The sequence below is a fragment of the Pan paniscus genome, chromosome 21 (assembly GCF_029289425.2).
Source record: "Pan paniscus chromosome 21, NHGRI_mPanPan1-v2.0_pri, whole genome shotgun sequence".
Taxonomy (NCBI): Eukaryota; Metazoa; Chordata; class Mammalia; order Primates; family Hominidae; genus Pan; species Pan paniscus.
Window position 1 is genome coordinate 40,178,161 of NC_073270.2, and position 26,298 is coordinate 40,204,458.

The 26,298-nt window shown below is 38.5% G+C and overlaps 1 protein-coding gene across 6 annotated transcripts in view; it reads left to right on the plus strand.

The window, feature by feature from the left end:
• Positions 1 to 26,298, plus strand: part of ITCH (itchy E3 ubiquitin protein ligase) — a 151,553-nt gene that overhangs the window by 84,788 nt on the left and 40,467 nt on the right. For 5 of the 6 annotated variants that reach the window (XM_055104975.2, XM_055104974.2, XM_008957199.6 and 2 more), the window contains 5 exons: positions 520 to 694; positions 4,649 to 4,718; positions 12,308 to 12,392; positions 17,025 to 17,153; positions 24,961 to 25,033. In XM_055104975.2, coding sequence (XP_054960950.1) covers positions 520 to 694; positions 4,649 to 4,718; positions 12,308 to 12,392; positions 17,025 to 17,153; positions 24,961 to 25,033 — 532 coding nt within the window. The remainder of the gene's footprint in view (positions 1 to 519; positions 695 to 4,648; positions 4,719 to 12,307; positions 12,393 to 17,024; positions 17,154 to 24,960; positions 25,034 to 26,298) is intronic. The other variant, XM_063600798.1, reaches the window with a different exon arrangement.

Consider the following 26,298-nt stretch of genomic DNA (forward strand, 5'->3'; position numbering starts at 1 on the left):
AGCTGGGACTACAGATCTGCGCCACCACACCTGGCTAATTTTTTGTATTTTTAGTAGAGATGGGGCTTCACCCTGGTGGCCAGGCTGGTCTTGAACTACTGACCTCAAGTGATCCGCCTGCTTTGGCCTCCCAAAGTGCTAGGATCACAGGTGTGTGAGCCACTGCACCTGGCCAAAAAGTCCTTTTTGATATCTGTCCAAAGCTATATATTTAATTTGTGTCCCTATTATGATTGAAACAGTAAAAACAACATTGAAAAGAAACTCAAAACTTAATGACTGTTTTAGACTTACTCACTAAATATGTATTGCATTTTAAGAACCTGACTAATGCATCTTATGAACTTTCAAGAAATAAATTTTTAGAAACATTTCTCTTAAGTTCACTTACAAACTATTTAAAAATACATAAAAGACTCCAGATAAATCAAAAGTAGTTTCTCAAGGTAAAATATTCTATCTGTTCCACAAGTATTTGTTGAATTAGCTTGTTTTTGTTTTTTTTTTTTTCTGATTTAGCTGGGAACGGCGGGTTGACAACATGGGACGTATTTATTATGTTGACCATTTCACAAGAACAACAACGTGGCAGAGGCCAACACTGGAATCCGTCCGGAACTATGAACAATGGCAGCTACAGCGTAGTCAGCTTCAAGGAGCAATGCAGCAGTTTAACCAGAGATTCATTTATGGGGTGAGCAGCCTGTTGTTTAATAAACTAATAAGAGTATTTTGTTTCTAGCCCCTTCCAGCATATGTCATGGAAAGCACTAAAAAGAAGGTGCAAGTAGCATGGCAACCCAGTTGTTGCTGTTAGTAGGTATTATTTTTAGACCTTGTCTGGGGTATTCTGTGTGTGATCTAGTTTTTCCTTTTTGTAATTTGCTTAAGTCCAACTTCCTCTTCTTTTTAATGTCAAAAATAAGCAAAAAATAAGTTAGGACAACTTAAAATTCATGAACAATAGAGTAGTGAAAATAAACCCAAGCAGCTTGAAAATAATTAAAACATTTCTAAATTTACTAGTGCCTTGGGTCTAAGAGCATCTGACTCTAAAGTGGTTGTGCAAAACTGATGATAGAGTTTAACCACTTTTTACCATTTGGAGATAAGGCTTACCTAATAAATTATTTGGTACTCTGGGAGACTGAAGAAATTTGATCCTTTATAGGAGTATGCTTACTATATTATTCTGGCTTTAAATCTTTATTATCTTTGATATAAAATCATTTCCCTTCTAGAAACAAATGGTTTAAATTTTACATATTTTCCTGTAGAGCAATATTGCAGTAATAGTGTAAGTACTCCAAAATCTTCCTTTGCTATGCAGTCTTTGGTGCTAGGAATTTTATAATCTCTCAAGTCATACAGTATCATTGATCTTTTGTCTTGAGGAAAAGGAAAATAATCCATTGAGAAATGTGATTCTCTATGCCAAACAAGATGGATTTGTTATATAGAACCTAAACGAAGAAAATCAAGCCTTAAGGAGCTCAGGAGAAAATGCACCCTCCATCACCATCTCTTCCCCTCCACTGCCATTGGTATCATCCCTGTTAGAATTCATCAGAGTAAAATAGCACCTTTCATATTCGTTTCCTAACTAGGCATAGTTTTATCCCTTTTCTTCATATTCTTGTCTATTCCTTATACCTCATCATCATAATAGCACTCACTGCTGTAGACAAATTCACCTTTATCAGCAGCCTTCCCTTTGTTCCTTGGTTATGACTCAGGTACTTTTCTTTCATATAACAATTTTTTCCTGCCACTTTCTCTAAACAGATGCTAACTATATTTCCCCTCCCAGTGGTTTTAAAGCTGAAATGAATTTTGTCTCTTGTGTACTTTACCCTTCTTTTCATTTTTTTTTTCTATGCTGTTTTACATCTTCCTTCCTTTCTAAATTATAATCACCTGTGGTATGCCTGGCCAAATTTCTTCTAGGTTTGAATACCTAGCTTGCCTGCCTTCTTTAAAACTAGTTTCCACATGGGTGTTCAGTGGAAAGAGCATGGGCTTTGGAGTTAGACACATCTGGGTTCGAATCCTGGTTCCACAGTTACTTTCTCCATATGACTTTGAGTAAGTTACTTAACCTCATCAAGACTTATTTCCTTTATCTGTAAAATAAATACAGATATAAAATTGCCTCAGAGTTTTTCTGAGGATTCTTTAAAATAAAGTTCCAATATATTTGGCATGTACTGAATGCTTAGAAATGTTAGTTCCCATCTCTTCTCTCCTTCATATTCACCTCTGTATATGTACCCTTTATCTCATTTTTGCATTACACAATCTTTCAAAGCATTCTTTTAAAAGAGAGATTTAGCAGATTTCTGGAGCACCAACGGTGTGTTTTGACTACTGTAATCCTGACCGATTTAGTACTCGGAGTCTTTGGAATTTTTTTTTGTTTTTTAAGTACAGCTTCTCCTTCATCATCCTGTCCCCCCGCCCATTCCAATATAATCTGAACAGTTTTCTGAAATTTTTACTCTTTGTACTTGATGTGGAGTGGTTTGAAATTACATAGAATCTAAACAGCCTATTTTAGTTAACATAGCCAAAGATATAAGCTGAAGTGAATTAATTTAACATCCTTAATAACATTTACTTTAAAAATGATGGGGTGTTGCTGAGAAATAGTCTGTTTATTGAGTATATGAAGTGGCCTTTGTCCACCATTGTTGTTGTGACTCTTACTAGCATACAGAAACTGTCATACACCCAGCATTTTAAGTCTCAGAGTGGATATGGTTGACAGTAAAACACTGTGTAATGGTTCTTCCTGGTCCATGGCTTAATTGTGCATGTCCCTAGTTTATCCGTCCAGGGAGAGCCAGTGGGGTTGGCTTCAGTCTTAAAATTGTCAGTACAGTATGTCACGTGCCAAACTTTTCAGACCTCATCTGTAACTTGGGCTCAGACCTTTTGTAGTGTTTCCCGCTGGCCTCCCTGTTCTCACATCTTCTCATAATCATGTCTGTCAGGAGGAGCAAGGCAGTTCTCGACAGCACTAAATCCAAGAGTTATTATATCAGTACTGTAATATAGCTCATATCCTTTAAAACCTCATCAATCAACCAGGTTTCTGTAGTAGGCCAGTGACATGGGGTTGTAGGGGTGGGTAAAGAAACAAGAAGAGATAGCAGGGGAGCTGCTCTATATTGAGATTTAAGAGAAACAACCAAATGTAACATAAGGACTTTGTTTGGATCCTGATTTTAACAAATAAGCAATCATGCATTTAATTACAGATTAGGTATTGGATGATAAAATTAACATTGATTCTTTACCACATGTCATAATGACATTGTGATTATGTAAGAAAATGTCAGCTGGGCGCTGTGGCTCACACCTGTAATCCCAGCACTTTGGGAGGCCGAGGCGGGTGGATCACGAACAAGGTCAGGAGTTTGAGGCCAGCCTGACCAACATGGTGAAACCCGGTCTCTACTAAAAATACAAAAAGTTAGCTGGGCGTGGTGGCGCGTGCCTGTGATCCCAGCTACTCAGGAGGCTGAGGCAGGAGAATCACTTGAACCTGGGAGGCGGAGGCTACAGTGAGCCGAGATCGTGCCACTGTACTCCAGCCTGGGCGACAGAGTGAGACTCCATCTCAAAAAAAAAAAAGAAAAGAAAATGTCCACAAAGTCCACAAATTTTAGAGAGACATACTAAAATATGTAGTAGAGGTGAAATAATGTTTGATTTTCGCTTCAACAAAGAACAGGAGAAAAGAGATAAAGAAACTTGGCAAAGTCTTGATAAGTGTTGAATCCTGGTGCTGGGTATGTGGGAATGTGGGATTCATTGTCCTGTTTTACTTGTTTTTTTTTCTTCCCCATAGTAAAATTATTTTTAATGCAGTTAGACTCTTGTTTATCTTACTGAAGAAGAAAGGGTTTAACCAAGTCTTACTGGGTGACCACATAATTATCTCTACTTAATTATACATTTAAATCAAAACAGACTTAATATCTCTACACAGAGTCGGTGTGACTTTTGTTTTCTTTTTCCAAAGGTTGACTCTTACTTTGCTTTCATCTTATCTAGCCAAATCTTTCTCTCCACCAATGTGATCATTGGAAACAGAACTTTTAAGTCTTCCATACAGTTCTAGGCTCATTAACACTTTCCAGCTGGAAACCTTTCCTTCCACTCATCTGGCAGCCCACTCTTCCTGTTCCCCCAACTCTCTTCTCATAATTCTTTGTATGTCACATGTTCTGTATTTGATCTTCTGTTTTTGAGTTACACATATAATATTTTTCATAGTCATATGATGATTCTGGGTACTGGTATTGTAAATGACTTTTGGGGGGGTTATATATTTTTCTAATTTTTATATTATTGATGTAAAATTTGTAGCACAAAGGAAAAATGGTCATTTTGGGGATGAGGATTACATATATGTATAGTATTTTAATTTTAAATAATTTTAAATGTTAGGTAATGTTTGCACAGGTTTTTTTTAAACCAAACCAAAGTATATTGGCATTTATCCATAACCATGTGACACTTCTTTAAGATACAAACTCTCTGTGTTATACATTGCCAGGGAAGGGAAATCAGAACTCATAAGCTTGCTGTCAGATAATTTGTTAAGTTGTTAATAGTTTCATCACTTTTTGGTTCTTTTTAGAATCAAGATTTATTTGCTACATCACAAAGTAAAGAATTTGATCCTCTTGGTCCATTGCCACCTGGATGGGGTAAGTCACATGAGTTTCTTCATTGAGTTCTGTCATTTCATTTTTGTTCTCTTCCAATTGTGTCATTTTAAAACAGATATTTATGTCTGATACTGTGCTCTTGCTTGAGTGAATGTCTGGGAAGTTTTTTTTAATATATATATCAGTTTAATTCACAAACAGGCATTAAATTCCCCAAACATTAAGTGGACTCTTTATAAACTTTTATTGACGCTCATAATTATTTTACTCTTCTACAGTTTAAAGATACTGATCACCCAGCAATAAAAAAGGAATGGGCTATTGATACACCAGTAGGTCTGGGTGGACTTCAAGAGTAATTTGCTTGATGAAGAAAGTCAGTCTCAAAAGATCACATCCTATGTGATTCAATTCATGTAACATTCTCAAAATGACAAAACTAGAGATGGAGAACATATTAGTACTTGTCAGGAAACAGGGTAGGTGGGAAGTGGATTCAAATATTAAAAGGTAACATAAGGGGGTTTTACGTGATGATGATGATTCCATCATCTTGATTCCATCAAGATCCACAAGATGATTCTGTATCTTGATTTTGGTAATAGGTGATTACATTAATAATGTATACATGAGATAATGCATAGAACTATATATTTACAGAAATGAATTCAGCTTTTAAACATGGTGAAAATTTAACAATGTTTGTGGTTAACAATAATGTACCAATGCCACTTCTGTGGTTTTGATGCTGTACTGTAGTTATATAAGATGTCACCATCGGAGAAAAATGAAGTATATGTGAGACTTTTTGTGCAATTTTTTACATCCTGTGAGTAATAATTAATTCAAAATAAAAAGCTTTTTAAAAAATTGTAATCACATTGGTTCTCCTAAAACAAGGTTCAGAGTTTGGTTAAGTTGGCATTATCTGATAGAAGAGTGGAAGGAGCACATGTGAAGGTGTCAACTTCATGCCCTACACCATGGAGCTCAAGAGCATGTGCTGTTATTGAGTATATCTGATACCTTAGTTATTAAAATAGACCTTAATAGACTTTAAGCTGGACCTACCCTACTAGGTTCTATTTTATAGTGTTATGTAATACTCACAGCATTATATAGCAAGGTTTCAGAATAAAGATGGCAGTATAGAAAGTTTTGCATAGAAGCAAGATAATAATATATTATAATAGAAAGTGGAAAACAACATAAAGCCCATTGTGGAACCAGAGTTTTGTCTTCAAGAGCTGAAGATACTTCATAATATTGGGATAAATTCAGAAAGTGATATTTCTAGATTGGGAAAAGTTGGTCCCCAAGATACATTGTTCTAGCAGTACTGAGTTATGGAGAAAAAATGTTGGTGTGTCAAGATCACATGAGTCTGGTTAATAAATGCTACTGGGGGTATAAGCTTTTCTTTGAGAAATCTCATTGCTCTTATTTAAAGGTATCTATTCTCAAAACACTTCTGTGAGTCAAAAAGGTAAAAAATGTATTAGGCCATACATATAACTGTTATTGTTATTAGCTTATAACAACAGGAGGACATATGAAAGTTGTGGGCCCGATGCAGTGACTTACACTTATAATCCTAACACTTTAGGAGGCTGAGGCAGGTGAATCGCTTCAGTTCAGGAGTTCAAGACCAGCCTGACCAACATGGTGAAACCCTGTCTCTACTAAAAATACAAAAAAATTAGGTGGGCTTGGTGGCCCGTGCCTGTAATCCCAGCTGCTCAGGAGGCTGAGGCAGGAGAGTCACTTGAACCCGGGAGGCGGAGGTTGCAGTGAGCCAAGATCGCGCCATTGCTCTCCAGCATAGGCAACAGAGCGAGACTCCGTCTCAAAAAAAAAAAAAAAAAAAAAAAATTAGCCAGGCATGGTGGTGCTTGCCTATAGTCCCAGCTACTCTTGAGGCTGACGTGGGAGGATCGCTTGAGCTTGGGAGTTTGAGGCTTCAGAGAGCCGAGATCACACTATTGCACTCCAGCCCGGGTGAGAGAGCAAGACCCTGTCTCAAAAAAAAGAAGAAAGCAAGTTGTGAATTTCTGTCTTTACCAAAGCTTGGCAGCCTGGAGTTAAGGACTCCTCTGTCTCTACTGAAGCCTAAGAGTGGTCAGTGAATGGTTAGTATGAAGTACTTTAGAAGAGGGGATGTTGCCCTTACAAGGCATATTAAACTTAACCTGTCAGATTGCATTCCCAGACATGGAAGGTTTTATTTCTAGAGTTTCCCAGCTTTATTTCTAGAGTTGTATGTCTTATGTTAGAGAAGGAGAAAAAAACTCATGCACTAAAATGATATATCCAAAGGATATGTATTTATCCTCTTAATTTTATTGCAGGCCAGGCATGGTGGCTCACACCTGTCATCTCAGCGCTTTGGGAGGCTGAAGTGGGAACATTGCTTGAGCCCGGGAGTTGGAGATCAGCCTGGGCAACATAGCGAAAACCTGTCTTTATAAAAAAATACAAAAAATAATCTGGGTGTGGTGGAACACCTCCTAATCCCAGTTTCTTGGGAGGCTGAGGTGGGAGGATCACCTGAGCCTGGGAAGTCAAGGCTGCAAGTAGGCCAAGATTTTGCCACTGTGCTTCAGCCTGGGCAACAGAGTGAGACCCTGTCTCAAAAAAAAAAAAAAAAAGTTGCAGAAAAAATATGACCTGCTTCATGGTTATGGTCAGAAACAAAACTGTTTTACTCCTTCTCTAGGGCAGGTGTAGAAAAAAATGCCTCTTGCTTATAGAAAGCTGAATTGTGAGCTGCGTTTCCTTTATCAGAAAAGTCTTTCCTGCAAGTTGGTCCTTGCCTTCTGTATTCATCATTTTCTTTATCATCCAGATCTCTGTCATTTTTACTTTAGCCAACAACACTTCGCTAAAATACTGTGTTAAAGATCCAGCTTAGCCAGGTTATTAGAGTCTTGTTCTGCTATTTTACAGTCTGCTTATTTTTAGGTTTCACATTCCTCATGTTGAAGTAGTGCCCCTTCCTACAGATGTTTATGATTATCCTACTCAGACTGAGCACTGCTTTATAACTTGCTGCCTTTGGGGCATATACCTTACTTGTAGAACCAGTGACAGCACTGGTACTATATCAGATGAAGCAACCCACCCAACATACCTTCAGGATTGACCCAGGTTGATAGAATCCCATCTTACAGCTTGCACCCTTTCAGACTTTTATATGCTGGGACTAGACATTCCTACCTCATAAGCTCAGTGAATAATTGGTTTTTTAGAGATGGGGGTCTCCCTGTGTTGCCCAGGCTGGAGTGCAGTGGCTGTTCTCCAGCATAGTAATTGCACACTACAGCTTTGAACTCCTGGCCTCAAGCAATGCCTCAGCCTCCTGAGTAGCTGGAATTACAGTTTTGTGCCACCATGCCTAGCTAGGCAGTGAAGAATTTTTAACACATGAACATACTATAGAGGATAAAGAACAAAGAGTACTTTTGGTTCACCAGTATTATTTAATAGGGCTTTGTATAGGTGCTTCGCCAATCAAGTATGAAGATATTCTCTCATTTTCCTAGTTACTGTGAAAGAATACATAGAATGACAAGAAGTGACTGTTTTTTACTGTTTTATTCATCAAGTCAGGGAGTGTTCTAATCTGCATTTGGATTTGATGTTCAGTAATTTCAGTATTGTTTATTATGTGATTTTTCAACAAAGTCAGAAATCCGTTCTACAGCCACAGCACTTCCTCTCATTAAGTAGATGAGCCTTCAGTTCACAAATGTGTTAAGGCTGATCTCAGCAGCATATACCTAGAATATATATGAGAAAAATGTTTGCTATTAATTTTCTCTTGCCTCATGTTATCTTCTGAAAGGAAAATCTTGGCCTGAAATCTGAACTTTGCTGACAGATAAAAGATGAATGGCCATTACAGTGGCTCACGCCTGTAATCCCAGTACTTTGGGAGGCCAAGGCTTGTGTCCAGGAGTTCGATACCAGGCTGGGGCAACATGGTGAAACCCCATCTTTACAAAAAATACAAAAATTAGTTGGGTGTGGCATGCCTGTAGTTCCAGCTACTTGGGTGGCTGAAGTGGGAGGGTTGCTTGAGCCCGGGAGGTCAAGGCTATAGTGCGCTGTGATTGTATCACTGCACTCCAACCTGGGCAACAGAGTGATACTCTTTCAAAAAACCAAAAGAAAGAGAGAAAAAAGTTGAGTATGTGCTCAGCTATATACTTAGGGTATTATTTTTAGGTTATAAAATTATTTGGATATATATTTTTAAACAAGAAAGAGAATTCTGGCCGGGTACGGTGGCTCATGCCTGTAATTCCAGCACTTTGGGAGGTCGAGGCGGGTGAATCACCTGAGGTCAGGAGTTCGTGATCAGCCTGGCCAACATGGTGAAACGCTGTCTCCACAAAAAATACAAAAATTAGCTGGGAGTGGTGGTGGACGTCTGTAGTACCAGCTATTTGGGAGGCTGAGGCAGGAGAATTGCTTAAACCTGAGAGGTCGAGGCTGCAGTGAGCTGAGATCGCGCCACTGCACTCCAGTCCAGCCTGGGTGACAGAGCAAGGCTCCGTCTCAAAAAAGAAGAAGAAGAAGAAGAAAGAGAGAATTCTGGATTCTGCAAATAAATTTTTAAAATTTAATGCGACTGCCAAGACATGAACTTATCTTGCTGTTATGTTAACAAGAGCAAGCTGTAACACTGTGGGTGATTATGTTTTTCTTTAGAGACAGCCTTTGAGTTGGTGATAAGCTTATGCACTGAAGAAGCCTTGACCATCAAAACCTGTGTCATGAGAGGCAGAGTCCCACTTTTCTGTATATTATGCACATTGGAATTCTATTTTCATTTTAAGCTAAGCTGACATAGAAAGTAGCTTTAAATGTCAGAAGCAGGTTTGTGATACTCACTAGTTACATCCATTGTAACCTCTGTTATCACTACTACTTGAAATCATGGAATTATGTTGGAAATAAAATTAAATATTACCAAATACGAACTTGACAAGACTATAATTTGGCCTAAAACTGATCCAGATGATCTCAAGTGTTAATTTGAAAAATAGTTACCAATTTTTCTTTTTTCTTTTCCTGTTTTTTTTTTTTTTTGAGATGGAGTTTTGCTCTTGTCGCCCAGGCTGGAGTGCAATGGCATGATCTTGGCTCACTGCAACCTCTGCCTCCCGGGTTCAAGCGATTCTCCTGCCTCAGTCTCCCTAGTAGCTGGGATTACAGATGCCCACCACCATGCTCAGCTAATTTTTGTATTTTTAGTAGAGACGGGGTTTCGACCTGTTGGCCACGCTGGTCTCAAACTCGTGACCTCAGGCCATCCGCCTACCTTAGCCTCCCAGAGTCCTGGGATTACAGGCGTGAGCCACAGCGCAGGACCAATAGTTAACCAATTTTTCAAACCACAGGAAATAAAAATTAGCCATGTCAACATGGATTAAGCTTAAATTTTTGTTTAAAATGCTGATTTTTAGAAACTAAGCTTTTTAAAAAGTTTCAGTTCATTCTATGATCTTTAATACATCAGTTATTCATTTTGAGACATGTTGAACAAATAAATTAGGATACAGCAGGAATCCCATCTTTTGAAGAATTCATTGGTAATGGGACAGAGAAGTCAGTAATTCAAAAACAGCAGAACTGTTAAAATTTCAAGTCTACTTAATTTGTTTATTAAAAGAGAAAATGATATCCACATTTTTTTTTTTTTTTTGAGACGGAGTCTTGCTCTGTCGCCAGGCTGTAATCCATCTCAGCACACTGTAACCTCTGCGTCCCGGGTTCAAGCAGTTCTCCTGCCTCAGCCTCTCGAGTTGCTGGGACTACAGGTGCACACCGCCATGCCTGGCTAGTGTTTTTTTATTTTTCATTTTTTTTTTTTTTTTTTGTATTTTAGTAGAGACGGGGTTTCACCATGTTGCCCAGGTTGGTCTTGAACTCCTGAGCTCAGGCAATCCGCCCGCCTCGGCCTCCCAAAGTGCTAGGATTACAGGCATGAGCTACTGCGCCCGGCCAATATCCACATCTTCTAAACCTTAATGGGGAGATTTCAGGAAAGCAGGTAAAATTTTGTACACTGGGAACACGAAAACAGGGAGAATCCTAAAGCAAGAGGCAGTTGGGGAACAAGCAGCAGCTTTAGATGCAGTAATTAGAGAAATGAGTTCTGCTTCCTATCCCTTGTATAGAAAGTTACTGTAGATATTTAGGATTTTGGAACTGGGTATATTAAGGAACGAGATATGTTAAGTGTATTAAGAAAAGAAGTATTTTTTAGTTGAATAATGCCTAGCATATACCTTATATTATATTCCTTATTTTGTATATATATGTATGTATATATACACACTCCCAAATTACATTATATTCCTTATTTTATATATATTTTTATATATTGTGTGTGTGTGTATGTGTGTGTGTGTGTGTGTGTGTGTGTATATATATATATTTTTTTTTTTTTTTTTTTTTTTTTGAGACAGGGCTTCATTTTGTCACCCAGGCTAGAGTGCAGTGGCATGATCTCAGCTCACTGCAGTCTTGACCTCCCAGGTTCAGGTGACCCTCCTGCCTTAGCCCCGGAAGTTGCTTCTCTGTCCCATTACCAATTAATTCTTCAAAAGATAGGACTCTTCTGGTATCCTAATTTTTTTATTTGTTCAACATGTCTCAAAATGAATAACTGATGTATTAAAGATCACAGAATGGATTCAAACTTTTTAAAAAGCTTAGTTTCTAAAAATCAAGTTGTACAAGTTGTGGGGCTAAGGCAGGAGGATCACCTGAACCTGGGAGGTCAAGGCTGTAGTGAGCTGAGATCACGCCACTGCACTCCAGCCAGGGTGACAAAGTGAGACCTTGTCTCCAAAAAATATATATATATGTGTGTGTGTGTGTGTGTGTGTGTGTGTGTGTGTGTATTTATATATACAAATGTATATTTAATATATATCAAATATATATATTAGTGGGCTGCCAGCACGGCCCACTAATTTTTTTGTATTTTTTGTAGAGATGAGGGTTCACCATATGGCCCAGGCTGGTCTCAAACTCCTGAGCTCAAGCAATCTACTTGCCTTGGCCTACCAAAGTGCTGGGATTACAGGCCTGAGCCACCCCGCCTGGCACCTTACTATATTTTAATGAATGAAATGATGTGGTATGGGAAAAAAAAAATCCCTAAATGGAGACCTGAGTTTCCATCTCATCTCTGCTACTTAATTCTGAGGTTTCAGGTAGATTATTTAACCTATCTGAGTTTTCTTATCTTAAGGATAAAGATGAATTCACCTACCCTATGGGACTATTAAGAATAAAATGAAGGTCCTGTCTAAAAAACTAAATAACTGTTCATTATTCTTGCTGCTGTTGGTTGGATTGAGTAGAAAGGTCCTATGGTTAGGACATTATAAAGTACGTCTACTTAGCTTCTAAGATGTAATATTTCTATAACTTCAGTAAGGATGTGCATTTAATAGTCAATAAATTAAACCTTTTAAAGCTGTGATTTAAAAACTATAAAATAAACAATGAAATGAGAAATGGGCAAATTCAAATAATTTTATTTTTCCTTGAGCAAGAAGACTATGCCAATGCTAATGCTTTGCTTTCCCCTGCCCCTGCCCTTCCCAAAGAGAAGAGAACAGACAGCAATGGCAGAGTATATTTCGTCAACCACAACACACGAATTACACAATGGGAAGACCCCAGAAGTCAAGGGTAAGAATAGTTACTTGTGTATATTTAATCTCTTAAAGATTATACCTTATTTCTAACAACTGAAGAAGATCAAAGTTCATATTCTTTTGCCAAAGACCTAAAACATTAATCACCTACATACTTTGGAAAGAGAAAATTATACTATTATTTTCATCTAATGGAAAGTTTGAAGATTTCTTCAAAGTGCAGGAAAAAACTTTAACTGGGCATGGTGGCTCATGCCCATTATCCCAGCACTTTGGGAGGCCAAGGAGGGAGGATTGTTTGAGGCCAGGAAGACCTGCGTAATGCAGTGAGACCCTGTCTCTACAAAAAAAATCCCCAAAATTGGGTGTGTTGGCATGTATACCTGTAGTCCCAGCTACTCGGGAGACTGAGGTGGGAGGATCACCTGAGCCCAGGAAGTCGAGACTGCAGTGAACTGTGATTGTGCCAGTACACTCCAACCTGGAGGACAGGTTGAGGGCTGTTTCAAAAAAAAAGAAAACAATAGAAAAGCAAAAAAAATTATCTGGCACATGAGAATATACTTATTAACATATATATTATTTTTAATTACTAAGAACAGATTAGTGATTCTAAATCAGGGTTTCTTAACCTGAGATCACTGGTTAAGAATCTAGGGTATGTGGCTTCAAGGAGGAAGAAAATACATACTCAGTTTCATTACTCTTTACTGGAAATTTAGTATCTTCTTCCATTATGAATGTAGGCTACTACCATGTAGGATTAAGAATGCCTAGGAGTTTGCCATCAGTAGAAGTCAAAGGGTGTTAAAAAAATATTCTGTTGTTGTTGCAGATATCTCTGAATACTTGTTTACACACATAATTACAAGGACTTGCTAATTTATTAATAAAGAGATATATGTACATTATCACAAAGGTCTCCCTTTGTTGCCCAGGCTGTTCTCAAACTCCTGTCTTTAAACGATCCTCCTGCCTTAGCCTCCTGAGTAGCTGGGATTACAGAAATAATGTTTTGACAATTATGTATATATAATGGTTTATCTTTGTAACATGTTATAATAGTATGCATATTAGTTTGCTAGGGCGCCTTAACAAAGTACCACAGAGGAGGTTGCTTAAACCATAGAAATGTATGTCTCAGGGTTCTAGAGGCTAGAAGCTTGAGATCACGATGTCAGCAGGGCCATGCTCACTCAGAAGATACTAGGAAGAGATCTGTTCCAGGTCTTTCTCCTGGCTTCTTGTAGCTCCTTGGCTTGTGGCAGCATGAATCCAGTCTTCACATGGCATTCTTCCTGTCTGTATGTCTATCTGTACCCAAATTTCCTGTTTATAAGGACGTCAGTCCTATAGGATTAGTGGCCCACAGTACTTCAGTATGACCTCATCTTAATACATCTGCAGTAACTCTGTTTCCAAATAAGGTCACATTCTGAGTTATTGAGGGCCAGGATATAAACGTGCATTTGGAGGGAGGACACAGTTCAACCCATAACAGTCTGTAATATTATGCATTTATCAGACTGCTAGAGGGTTCCATTCTGCAAGGAATTTGGCAGACTGTACAGTCGGAGGAAACAGTCCTCCACAAAACTGCTGCCCTCACTTCAGACATCAGCTACAATATTGGGGGTCCACAGGATGACTCCAGACCAACTGTCTACAAATTTGGGGGCCCCCACCACCACTCTTAGGTATGATAAGTTACTAGAAGTACTGAGAACTCATTGAAACCTCTTATAGTCACATTTATTCTAGAGAAAGAATGCAAAATAAAATCAGCAGAAGGAATAGGTGCACAGGGCAGAGTCTGGGAGGCTCTGAACATCCAGCATTGTTGTGGGACCGTACACATTGAGGTCGAGTATCACCAACCAGGGAAGTCTCTGGTATCTAGGGTTTTTATTGGGGCTTGATCAGGTACTGCCCTCTTGGCTGACCTTTTGTCTCCAGTCCTTACTGGAGATTTGAGCTAATGCCCTTTAGTCTCTAGTTCCTCCAGAGGTCGGAACTGATGCTCCATGTCCCACAGCCTCCATTATAAATCACATTATTGACTGTCCAGTGATCAAAGCCTCCAGGCAAACAAAGATATTCCCAATACGCAGTGCATTCCAAGGGCCTAAACATCACTACCAAGTTGCTGAGGGCAAAGGCCAGACCTCTCTTTTGGTATAATTATAATTTGAGAACAGATATTCCATGGCTCAAAAGTTTTAAAAACTTTTGTTCTGAAGGTATGGTTTAGGTTGCACTGAGCTGAGATCATACCACTGCATTCCAGCTTGGGCGACAGAGTGTGACTCTGCCTCAAAAAACTAAAACTAAAAATAAATAAAAAAAGATATGCTTTCAACTTAAAATAGTTTTTTCTGCCTACCAACAAATGACCATTTTCTTTTTAAATGGAGTTACTGCATTTACTTAAATTTATTCAGTTTCCATAAAGGAAGAATGAAGAATTTCATAGATAACATTTTCTTCCTCTTTAGAATTTTCTAAGAATAGATTGAAGAAGTCACCTTTCTATAATTTGCTACCATTTTTTTGTTTCCTCTTAGATGTTTAAAGTTTTATAGCTAAAGTTAGAATTCTGCTTTAACAACACAGATGACCTAGTTCTATCTAATTTATTTTCAAGACAACAACTTGTTACTGAGCCTATCTTGCAAGTATAACAATTGAGAATCCTCTTTTTTACATTTTTGGTAGTCTGTTTTATCTGACATTTGTATTCAGTTAAGTGAATACAGGTTTGTTGTTGTTGTTGTTGTTGTTTGAGACAAGGTCTCAGTCTGTCACCCAGGCTGGAGTGAAGTGACATGATCATGGCTTGCTGCAGCCTTGACCTCCTGGGCTCAAGCAATCCTCCTGCCTCAGCCTCCCAAGTAGCTTGGACTATAGGCATGGGCCACCACACCCAGCTTTTTTTTTTTTTTTTTTTTTTGGGTAGAGACGGTGTCTCTATGTTGCCCAGGCTGGTGGGAAGTTGTTGCCAAACACACAAACTGAAATACTTGATTAAAAGATGTCCTGGCAGTATGTAGGAAATACTTTTGGAAGACCTAAAGAGAACGATCAATCTATAGTTGTAGTAGGAGTAATAACAATTACAACTTGGGCTCACTGTCACTTTTTACCTGTCTTATTTGTTCCTCATCTAGTCTCATAGACATTGTTGTCTCTGTTTTATGGACAAAGAACCTAAAGTTTAGAGAGATTAAGCAGCTTGTCTAGGGTCACAAGAGTTTTTAAGGTATAAAGATAGGTATTAAGGAGGTGGCATGGAATACTTCATAAATAACATATTAGGCCTTGTGTAGTGTCTCAACATCTGTAATCCCAGTGCTTTGAGAGGCCAAAATAGGTGGATCACTTCCGGTCAGGAGTTCAAGACCAGCCTGGGGAACATAGTGAGACCAGTCTCTACATAAAATTTTATAATTTAACCGGGTGTGGTGGTATACAACTGTAGTCCTAGCTACTAGGGAGGCTGAGGTGGGAGGATTGCTTGAACCCAGGAGTTTGAGGCTGCAGTGAACTATGATCATGCCACTGCACTCCACCCTGGGCAGCAGAGTGAGATTCTTTCTCTTAAAAGAATCTTTTTTTGAGTTGCCTTAGTAGAAAAACAGTAGATAATATGGGACAAAAGGAAAGGCTTCATTTGGAGGTGTGGCAGATCATATCTTATTTAAGGAAGTGCTGAGTGGCCTACACTGTGAAATCATGGGATTCATGAAAGGGAGTTAGAGGTTTGGGTGCAAAGGGAACATTGAGGCCAGCGTATAGAGGCTGAGTGAATGCCATATGAAGAACTTTAGATCTTAATCATTGGTAATGGTGGAACAGTGATAGTACTTTACAGAGATAACTAATTTAAATAAGATCTCTGTTTTAGGATGATACTCTGTTAGCAGTATCAGTATAAGAGCAGGCCTAGAGTGAGATCAGATAAGGAAAACGAGTTAGGTGGCTGTTCAAAAAATGCAGAAGATGGCTGGGCGTGGTGGCTCACGCCTGTAATTCCAGCACCTTGGAAGGCTGAGGTGGGAGGATCACAAGGTCAGGAGTTCAAACCCAGCCTGGCCAACATGGTGAAACCCTTTCTCTACTAAAAATACAAAAATTAGCTGGGCGTGGGCGTGGTGGCAGGCGCCTGTAGTCCTAGCTGAGGCTGAGGCAGGAGAATCGCTTGAACCTGGGAGGTGGAGGTTGCAGTGAGCCAAGATATCGTGCCCCTGCACTCCAGCCTGGGCGACAGAGTGAGACTCCATCTAAAAAAAAAAAAAAAAAAAAAAAAAGCAGGAGAGAAACAAAGCCAGAGAAAGGATGGTGTTGGGGATTGGAAATAGAGATGAACGTGAAGATTTCTAAGGCAGAATGGTTAGAATTTGGTTAACAAGATGTTTAGGATGAGTCATTAGCTAATGGGGAACATAAGCCAAGTAGACGGCAGAAGACTTGAGTTGTGTTTGATGGACTTTGAGTTTAACCTGTTTGTAGGATGTCCACATAGAGATGTCTAGTATACAACTGAATTACTGAACTGAATGGTTTTCTAAAAGATTTCTGCTATGTTTATTGACATTTGTAGCTTCTGTACTTGGCAAACAAGCAACTCTTTAATATTTTTGTTTATGTTTTTTCCTGTGTTTCGTAGTCAATTAAATGAAAAGCCCTTACCTGAAGGTTGGGAAATGAGATTCACAGTGGATGGAATTCCATATTTTGTGGACCACAATAGAAGAACTACCACCTATATAGATCCCCGCACAGGAAAATCTGCCCTGTAAGTTTTCTAAACATTGTAGATTAAGAGTAAAATACTAGTCCTTCAGATTTTGATATAAAGATTTGTATTAGCAAGGAGTGGAAGTCTTAGTATTTCTTGAGTTAGCTTGACAATAGGTTTCTGTTCATTAAGTATTTTGCATTTCCATCTCCCTCTTGGATATTTTATCCTAGAGATTTTCATATTTGTTACCATTTGTTCACACAGCACTAAATGAAACTATTTAGAATTTATAGGTATTGTACTGCTTACCAATTAATCTCTGATTTCTGATTTTCAGCTTCTTTCATTCCCTTAACTTTTTGACGTTAAAAAAGCTCTCATTACTTCTCCCCCACCCCATTTCTGAGAAAGTAACCTTTTGATTTGCTTATGTGCTTTATGACTTCTTTTGTGGGAAAATATATAACCTAAAGTTTCTTGTTTTATGTGTACAGTTCAGTGGCATTAAGCACATTCATATTGTGGCATAATCATTACCACCATCCATCTCCAGAATGTTTTCATCATTCCACACTGAAACACTGTACCCTTTAAACAATAACTTTAGCAGACCTGGTAACCAGCCTTCTACTGTCTTTCTCTATGAATTTGACTACTCGAAGTACCTCATATTATTGGAGTCATACAATATTTATGCTTATGTCTCTGGATTATTTCACTAAGGTCATGTCTTCAAGATTTATCCGTGTTGTAATATGTATCAACATTTTCATTCCTTATTGAAGCTGAATAATATTCCAGTGTATGTATATATCACATTTTGTTTATTCACAGATATTTGCATTGTTTCTGTTTTTTGGGGGGTATTGTAAATAATGCTGCTCTGAACATTGGTATATAATTTTCTGCTTGAGGCCAGGCGCAGTGGCTCATGCCTGTAATCCCAGCGCTTTGGGAGGCCAAGGCAGGCGGATCACCTGATATCAGGAGTTGGAGACCAGCCTGGCCAACATGGCAAAACCCCATCTCTACTAAAAATACAAAAATTAGCTGGGCATGGTGGCGCACACCTGTAATCCCGGCTACTCGGGAGTGTGAGGCAGGAGAATCGCTTGAACCCAGGAGGCAGAGGTTGCAGTGAGTCAAGATCATGCCACAGCACTCCAGCCTGGGTGACAGAGTGAGACTCCGTCTCAAAAAAACACCAAAAACCAAGTATCTGTTTGAGTTCCTACTTCGATGACTTTTGTATCTGTACCCAAAAGTTAGGGTTAGGGTTAGGATGACTTTTGTATCTATTGCTGGATTAAATATTAATTCTGTATTTAATTTTTTGAAGAACCACCATACTGTTTTTCAGTGTCTGTGCCAGTTTACATTTCCACCCTAGTGCAGAAGAATTCCAATTTCTGTACGTTCTCATCAACTCTTCTGTTTTTTTTTTTCTTCATCATCATCATATATTTTTTTAAATAGTCATCCTTAATGTCGTATTTCATTGTGGTTTTTCTTTGTATTTTTCTAATGGTTTGTGATGTTGAGTATCTTTTCATATGCTTCTTGGCTATTTGTGTATCTTCTTTGGAGAAATGTCTCTTCAAGTCCTTTGCCCATTTGTTGTTGTTTTTTCTTTCTTTTGCGATTGAGTTTTAGGTGTTCTCTATATATTCTGGGTGTTAATCCCTTATCAAATACATGATTTGCAATTATTTTCTCCCATTCTGTGGTTTCCTTTTTACTGTAGATAGTGCCCTTTGATGTATAAAACATTTTAGATTTTGATGTCTGATTTGTCAATTTTTTCTTTTCTTTTCTTTTCTTTTTTGAGACAGTCTCTCTCTCTGTCACCCAGGCTGGAATGCAGTGGCACAATCTCGGCTCACTGTAAGCTATGCCTCCCGGGTTCACGCCGTTCTCCTGCCTCAGCCTCCGAAGTAGCTGGGCCTACAGGTGCCCGCCACCATGCCCAGCTAATTTTTTTTTTTTTGTATTTTGTTTAATAGAGACGGGGTTTCACCACATTAGCCAGGATGATCTTGATCTCCTGACCTCGTGATCCACCCACCTCAGTCTCCCAAAGTGCTGGGATTACAGGCGTGAGCCACCGTGCCCGGCCTGTTTTTTCTTTTTTTTTTTTTTCTTTCTTTCTTTCTTTTTTTTTTTTTTGAGACAGAGCTTCACTCTTTTTGCCCAGGCTGGAGTGCAATGGTGCGATCTCGGCTCACTACAACTTCTGCCTCCTGGGTTCAAGCGATTCTCCTGCTTCAGCCTCCCGAGTCGCTGGGATTATAGGCATGCACCACCACGCTGAGCTAATTTTGTATTTTTAGTAGAAGACAGGGTTTCTCCTTGTTGGTCAGGCTGATCTCGAACTCCCGACCTCAGGTGATCCGCCCGCCTCGGCCTCCTGAAGTGTTGGGATTACAGATGTGAAGCTCCGCGCCCAGCCTGTCCGTTTTTTCTTTGTCACCTGTACCTTTGGTGTCATATCCAAGAAATCATTTCCAAATCCAGTGTCATAAAGCTTTGCCCTAAGTTCTTTTTTTTTTTGTAGATAGAGTCTCACTCTGTCGCCCAGGCTGGAGTGCAGTGGCAAGATCTCAGCTCACTGCAACCTCTACCTCCTGGGTTGAAGCGATTCTTTTGCCTCAGCCTCCTGAGTAGCTGGGGTTTTAGCTACGCACCAACACGCCTGGCTAATTTTCGTATTTTTAGTAGAGACGGGGTTTCACCATGTTGGTCAGGCTGGTCTCAAACTCCTGACCTCGTGATCCACACCCCCTCAGCCTCCCAAAGAGTAGGGATTACAGGCATGAGCCACCGCGCCTGGCCTGAGACGTTCTTTAATTTTAGCTCTTACATTTAGATCTTTTATCCATTTTAAGTTAAATTTTGTATATGGTGTTGGGTAAGGGTCCAACTTCATCTTTTTGAATGTGAATGTCCAATTTTCCCAAGCACCATTTGTTGAAAAGACTGTCCTTTCCCCATTGCTTGACTGTGGCACCATTGTCAATAGCATTTTACCATATATGCAAGGGATTATTTCTGGGCTGTTTATTCTGTTGGTCTGTATGTCTGACTTGCCAATACCACGCTATAGCTTTGTAGCAAGTTTTCAAATCAGGAAGGTATGTGTCCTCCAACTTTGTTCTTTTTTCAAGCTGCTTTTGACTATTCAGGGTCCTTTGAGATTCCATATGAATTTTAGGATGGATTTTTTTATTTCTGAAAAAAAGAAGTCATTTGGATTTTGATAGGGGATTTTATTGAATGTACAGAATCAATAAAATCTATATTGATCAATACAGATTCAATATCTGTATCAATTTGGGGTAGTGTGGTCATCTTAACAATATTAAGTCTTCCAATCCATGAATGTGGATATCTTTGTGTTTTCTTTGATTTCTTTCAGCAGTGTTTTGTGGTTTTCAGTGTACGAGTCTTTTGCCTTCTTGATTAATTCCTAAGTATTTTTTATTCTTTGTGATGCTATTGTAAATGGAATTGTTTTCTTAATTTTCTTTTTATATTGTTTATTCTTAGTATATAGAAATGGAACTATTTTGTGTTGACTCTGTATGCTGCTACTTTCCTGAATTCACTTATTCTGGCAGGGTTTTTCGTTGTGGAATATTTAGTGTTTTCTTCGTAAAAGATCTTAGCTTCTGAAAACAGATAAGTTTTCTTCTTCCCAATTTGGGTATCTTTTATTTATTTATTTATTTTTCTTGCTTAATTCCTCTGACTAGAGCTTCTGGATACTATGTTGACTACAAGTGGTGAAAATAGGCATTCTTATATTGTTCCTCATCTTAAAGAAAAAACTTCTAACCATTGAATGTGATGTTTGCTGTTAGATTTTTATATGTGCCTTTTATTATATTGAGGTAGTTTCCCTCTATTCCTAGTGTTTCCTATCCCTGTTGTGGAGTGTTTTATCATGAAAGTGTATTAAATTTTGTAAAATCCTTTTTTGGTATCAATTGAGATGATCATGTGATTTTTCCCCCCCTCATTCTGTTAATGTGGTATATTATGTTGATTTTTCATAGGTTGAGCCTTTTTTGCATTCCAGGAATAAATCCTACTTAGTCAAAAGGATTAAAGTGTGCTTTTAATATGCTGCTGAGATTTTTTTGCTGATATTTTATTTAGTATTTTTCCATCAGTGTTCATAAGGAATGTTGCTCTGTAGTTTTCTTATAGTGTGGCTTTCTTAGAGCAAAGATGGTTCCCTATTACTTTCTAATTTTATACTTCTACACATTAACAACTTTTATGTTTAAAGCAGAAACTGGAAAATCAGGCCAATTTGGTATTAATGAAATTACAGAGGTAATTTAGATATGGGAGTAAATTACCGATAATATTATTCTATCATTCATTTTAGTTACAATAAGTTTGGGTGCATATAATAGAAAACACTAAAATAATAGTGGTTTATGTAAGATAGAAGTGTATTTGTCCCCATTATTTAAAAATAGTCCAGCGGGACTTACACCACACCATTACCATTGCTCAAAAAAGAAGTTACAAGAAAAATCAGAAAATATTTTATTTTGAATAATAATTAAAACACCACATATCACAATTTGTGGAATTTAACTAAAGTAGTCTTCAGAGGGAAACTTTTGTTTTAAAGAAGTAGATGAGAATATAGGAAAGATAAAGTCAGTGATCTCTGCTTTTACATTCAGATGGTAGAAAAAGGCAAGTTATTAAACCTAAAGTAAGTACAAGAAAGGAAATAAATAAAAGCAGAACTCAGTGAAGTGGAAAAGAAACAATGGAGCGCCCAAAGCTAGAAGATAAATTTTTGGTAAACATTAATAATATTAACAACCCTTAGTAATTAAACCTATAGAGAAAAAAAGAGGGACATCACTGTATATTTTATAGACATTAAAAGGATAATAAAGGGTATATTTATGCCAATAACTTTAACATTTTAGATCAAATGGACAAATTCTTTGAAAGATATGTCACCAAAATGGACACAAGAACAGATAGTAAGTCTAAATATCCCTATAGCTGATAAATCAAATGCATAATTAAATAATTTTTAAGGGCAGGCCCAGTGGCTCATGCCAGTAATCTCAGCACTTTGGGAGGCCGAGATGGGCAGATCACTTGAGCTCAAGAGTTCAAGACCAGCCTAGGCAACATGGTGAAACCCATGTCTACAAAAAATACAAAATATTAGCTGGGTGTGGTGGTGCATGCCTGTAGTCCCAGTTACTTAGGAGGGTGAGATGGGAAGATTGCTTGAGCCCAGGAAGCTGTGGTGAACCGAGATCGCGCCACTGTACTTGAGCCTGGGTGGCAGAGTGTGACCCTGTCTCAAAAAAAAAAAAAAAAAAAATAGATTTCTCATGAAGAAAATTCTGGCCTAGATGGTGTCACTGGTAAAGTTCATCAAACTTATAAGTTATAAATTAATCAGTCCTATTCAAATTTATTCATAAAATACAAGTGATGGAAATGTTTTCTTTTTCTTTTTCTTTTCTTTTCTTTTTTTTTTTTGAGACGGAGTTTCACTCTTGTTGCCCAGGCTGGAGTGCAATAGCCCAATCTCGGCTCACTGCAACCTCGGCCTCCCTGGTTCAAGCAATTCTCCTGCCTCAGCCTCCTGATTAGCTTGGATTATAGGCATGCGCCACCATGCCTGGCTAATTTTGTATTTTTAGTAGAGATGAGGTTTCAGGCCACTGCATTCCACCCTGGGTGACAGAGTGACACTCCATGTCAAAACAAACAAAATTGGTTAAAGGAGAAAAATCATACGATAATTTCAGGAAAAGCTTTTGACATAATACAATGCAAATTTATGAGAAACTCTCAGCTACCTTGGAAACTTTTTTTTTTTTTTGAGACGGAGTCTCGCTTTGTCGCCCAGGCTGGAGTGCAGTGGCACAATCTCAGCTCACTGCAAGCTCTGCCTCCCGGGTTCACGCCATTCTCCTGCCTCAGCCTCCTGAGTAGCTGGGACTACAGACGCCCGCCACCACACCTGGCTAATTTTTTGTATTTTTAGTAGAGACGGGGTTTCACTGTGTTAGCCAGGATGTTCTCAATCTGCTGACCTCATGATCCACCCGCCTTGGCCTCCCAAAGTGCTGGGATTACAGGCGTGAGCTGCTGCGCCCTGCCGGAAACATTTTTATTGGAAAAAAAAAATGTAACAAAAGCTTACAGCCAACATCACAATTAATGATGAAATACCATAGAACATCAAGAGTAAGACAAGAATATCTATTGTCATTACATCATTCAACATTGTGTCAGTATTCCTACCCAGTGCAGTGAGATGAGAAAAAGAAATACAGGCCGGGCACGGTGGCTCACGCCTGTAATCCCAGCACTTTGGGAGGCCCAGGCAGGCAGATCACTTGAGGCCAGGAGTTTGAGACCAGCCTGGCCAACATGGCTAAACCCCGTCTCTACTAAAAATACAAAAATTAGTCAGTCATGGTGGTGGGCACCTGTAATCCCAGCTACTCAGGAGGCGGAGGCAGGAGAATCGCTTGAACCTCTGGGTCAGAGGTTACAGTGAGCAGAGATTGCGCCACTGCACTCCAGCCTGGGAGACAGAGCAAGACTCCATCTCAAAAAAAAAAGAAAGAAAAGAAAAGATATACAAGATGTATAAATTGGAAAGGAAGAAGTAAAACTGTCTCTTTTCCCCTCACACAAATAACGTTTGTATACAGAAAATCATGAAGAATCTAGAAAAAATTACTAGAACTAGTAAGTGAATTTAACAGCGTAACAGAATATAAAGTCAATGTACAAAATCAGTTGTATTTCTACACTGATATACATTGAATTTTTAAGAGGGAGATAATGCAGTGGTATTAAGTCCAAGGCTAGCTGAGAAACCCCATGGTGTCATAGTGATCTAAAATTCTTCTGTCTTTTCTACCATCCTAGAGTATGGTCTCATTCTTCAAAGTGACCTCATGGTCTGTGACAGCTGCTGAAACTTAAGCTATCAGGGTCACACTCCAGGCTGGAATTTGGAGGAAGGGCAAATTATAAACACACACACACACACACACACACTTTTTAGCTATTTTAGCTGTCTTTTAGAAAATCCTTCCTTTTTTTTTTTTTATTTTAGACGGAGTCTAGCTTTGTCACCCTTGCTGGAGTGCAGTGGTGCAATCTCAGCTCACTGCAGCCTTGACCTCTGAGGTTCAAGTGATTCTCCTGCCTCAGCCTCCCAAGTAGATGGGATTAGAGGCACCTGCCACCACACCCGGCTAATTTTTATAATTTTTAGTAGAGACAGAGTTTCAACATGTTGGTCAGGCTGGTCTCAAACTCCTGACCTCAGATGATCCACCCGCCTCAGCCTCCCAAAGTGCTGGGATTTACAGGTGTGAACCACTGCACCTGGCCAAAAAGATCCTTCTTGAACATTTCATATGCCACTTTCACTTAGAGACTTAAGTCACATGGCCATATAGAGAAATGTAGTCTTTATTATATGTAGCATTCTACTTAGTTAAATAGCAAGGGTTTTACTTAAAGATAAAGGAGGGAATCGATGTTGGGATAGACAGCATTCTCAGATAGAAACCCCTTTACTTAGCCCTCTTAGATTTGGCAGCATAGAAAAGAAAATCCCACAACAGTAGTTTCAACAAAATCAAAGTTTTTTGTTTGTTTTTTCTGTTACTTAAAAGTATTCTTGGGGAAATATCTCTCAAAAAGCAAAGAATGGTTTCGTTAGGAATATGCTATATTTTTGAATTTGGTTAGTAAGTGCTGAGAGAGGGTGGGATATTTTGCTTTCCTTCAGCATTATCTTTTACAAGCAGCTATATATGTCCTGTTAACCCTTGTTCTTCCTCAGAGACAATGGACCTCAGATAGCCTATGTTCGGGACTTCAAAGCAAAGGTTCAGTATTTCCGGTTCTGGTGTCAGGTTAGTATTGGAACTGTATCTCTGTACTCCCTTAACTTTGTTGTGTTGCTTATATTACACAGTGATTGTGAAAATACTTAACTCACAGAAAAACAGGTAAAATGGGAAGCATTAGAATCTCTTTCATCTATTTTTAGAGCAAATAAATAGATTTATCAATTAGATCATTTGTGACTTTGGTTATTCAGAAAATTAAACCTCATGTAATCCCAGCACTTGGGGAGGCCGAGGTGGGCAGATCACTTGAGCTCAGGAGTTCAGGACCAGTCTGGGCAACATATTGAGGCCTTACCTCTGTAAATATATATATATATATATATATATATATATATATATTTCTTTTTTTTAAAGAAGAAAATTAAACTTGAAACCATCTGAATAAGCAAACATTGTCACTTTTTCCTCAGTACCCATTACTTTCAGATTGCAGAAATCTTCAAATGTAAGTTAAAGCATTTTCTGATATAATTGTAACCAGCTACTTTATTTTTATGTGTTATTTTTTCTGAGACAGGATCTCACTCTGTCACCCAGGCTGGAGTGCAGTGGTGCCATCATGGCTTACTGCAGCCTTGACCTCCTGGGCTCAAGTGATCCTCTTGCCTCAGCCTTCTCGCTAGCTGACACTACAGATGCACTTCACCACACCTGGCTAATTTTTAGTAGAGACAGGGTCCCCTTATGTTGCCCAGGCTGGTTTTGAACTCCTGGATTCAAATGATCCTCCTGCCTCATCTTCCCCAAGTGCTGGGATTACAGGCATAAACCAGCATGCCTGGACACCAGCCATTTTTATAACTATCGTTTGATATAACTGACTTTGATAGATAAATACATGTTCATACATACATGAACATGTCCATACATAGATGTTATATTCAGTGTTTTTTTCAGATGTGATCAACTATTTCTTATGTATAGATATTTACTGGAATTAATGATTTTTTTATGGGTTCTAAATCAAATGAATGCCCTAGTCAAAGTTACTATGATGAATATTTTTACACTTGAAACTCTTGTAATTAACTGGACCCATGGAAGCAAGAAGAATCTGGATTAACTGTTGGAAAATAAGATTAAGTAAAGATTTATTTGACACATTATTAAGTAAGCAGTGTGCATATGAGATCAATCTTGCGGTTCTTCTGTTTGCATATATTAATCTATAATTAGCATGAATACTCACAGATGCATTGGTAAACATTATTGAATATAAATTTATATTCATAGTCTACTTGTTTCTGTAAGGAAAGATAAAAGTAAAT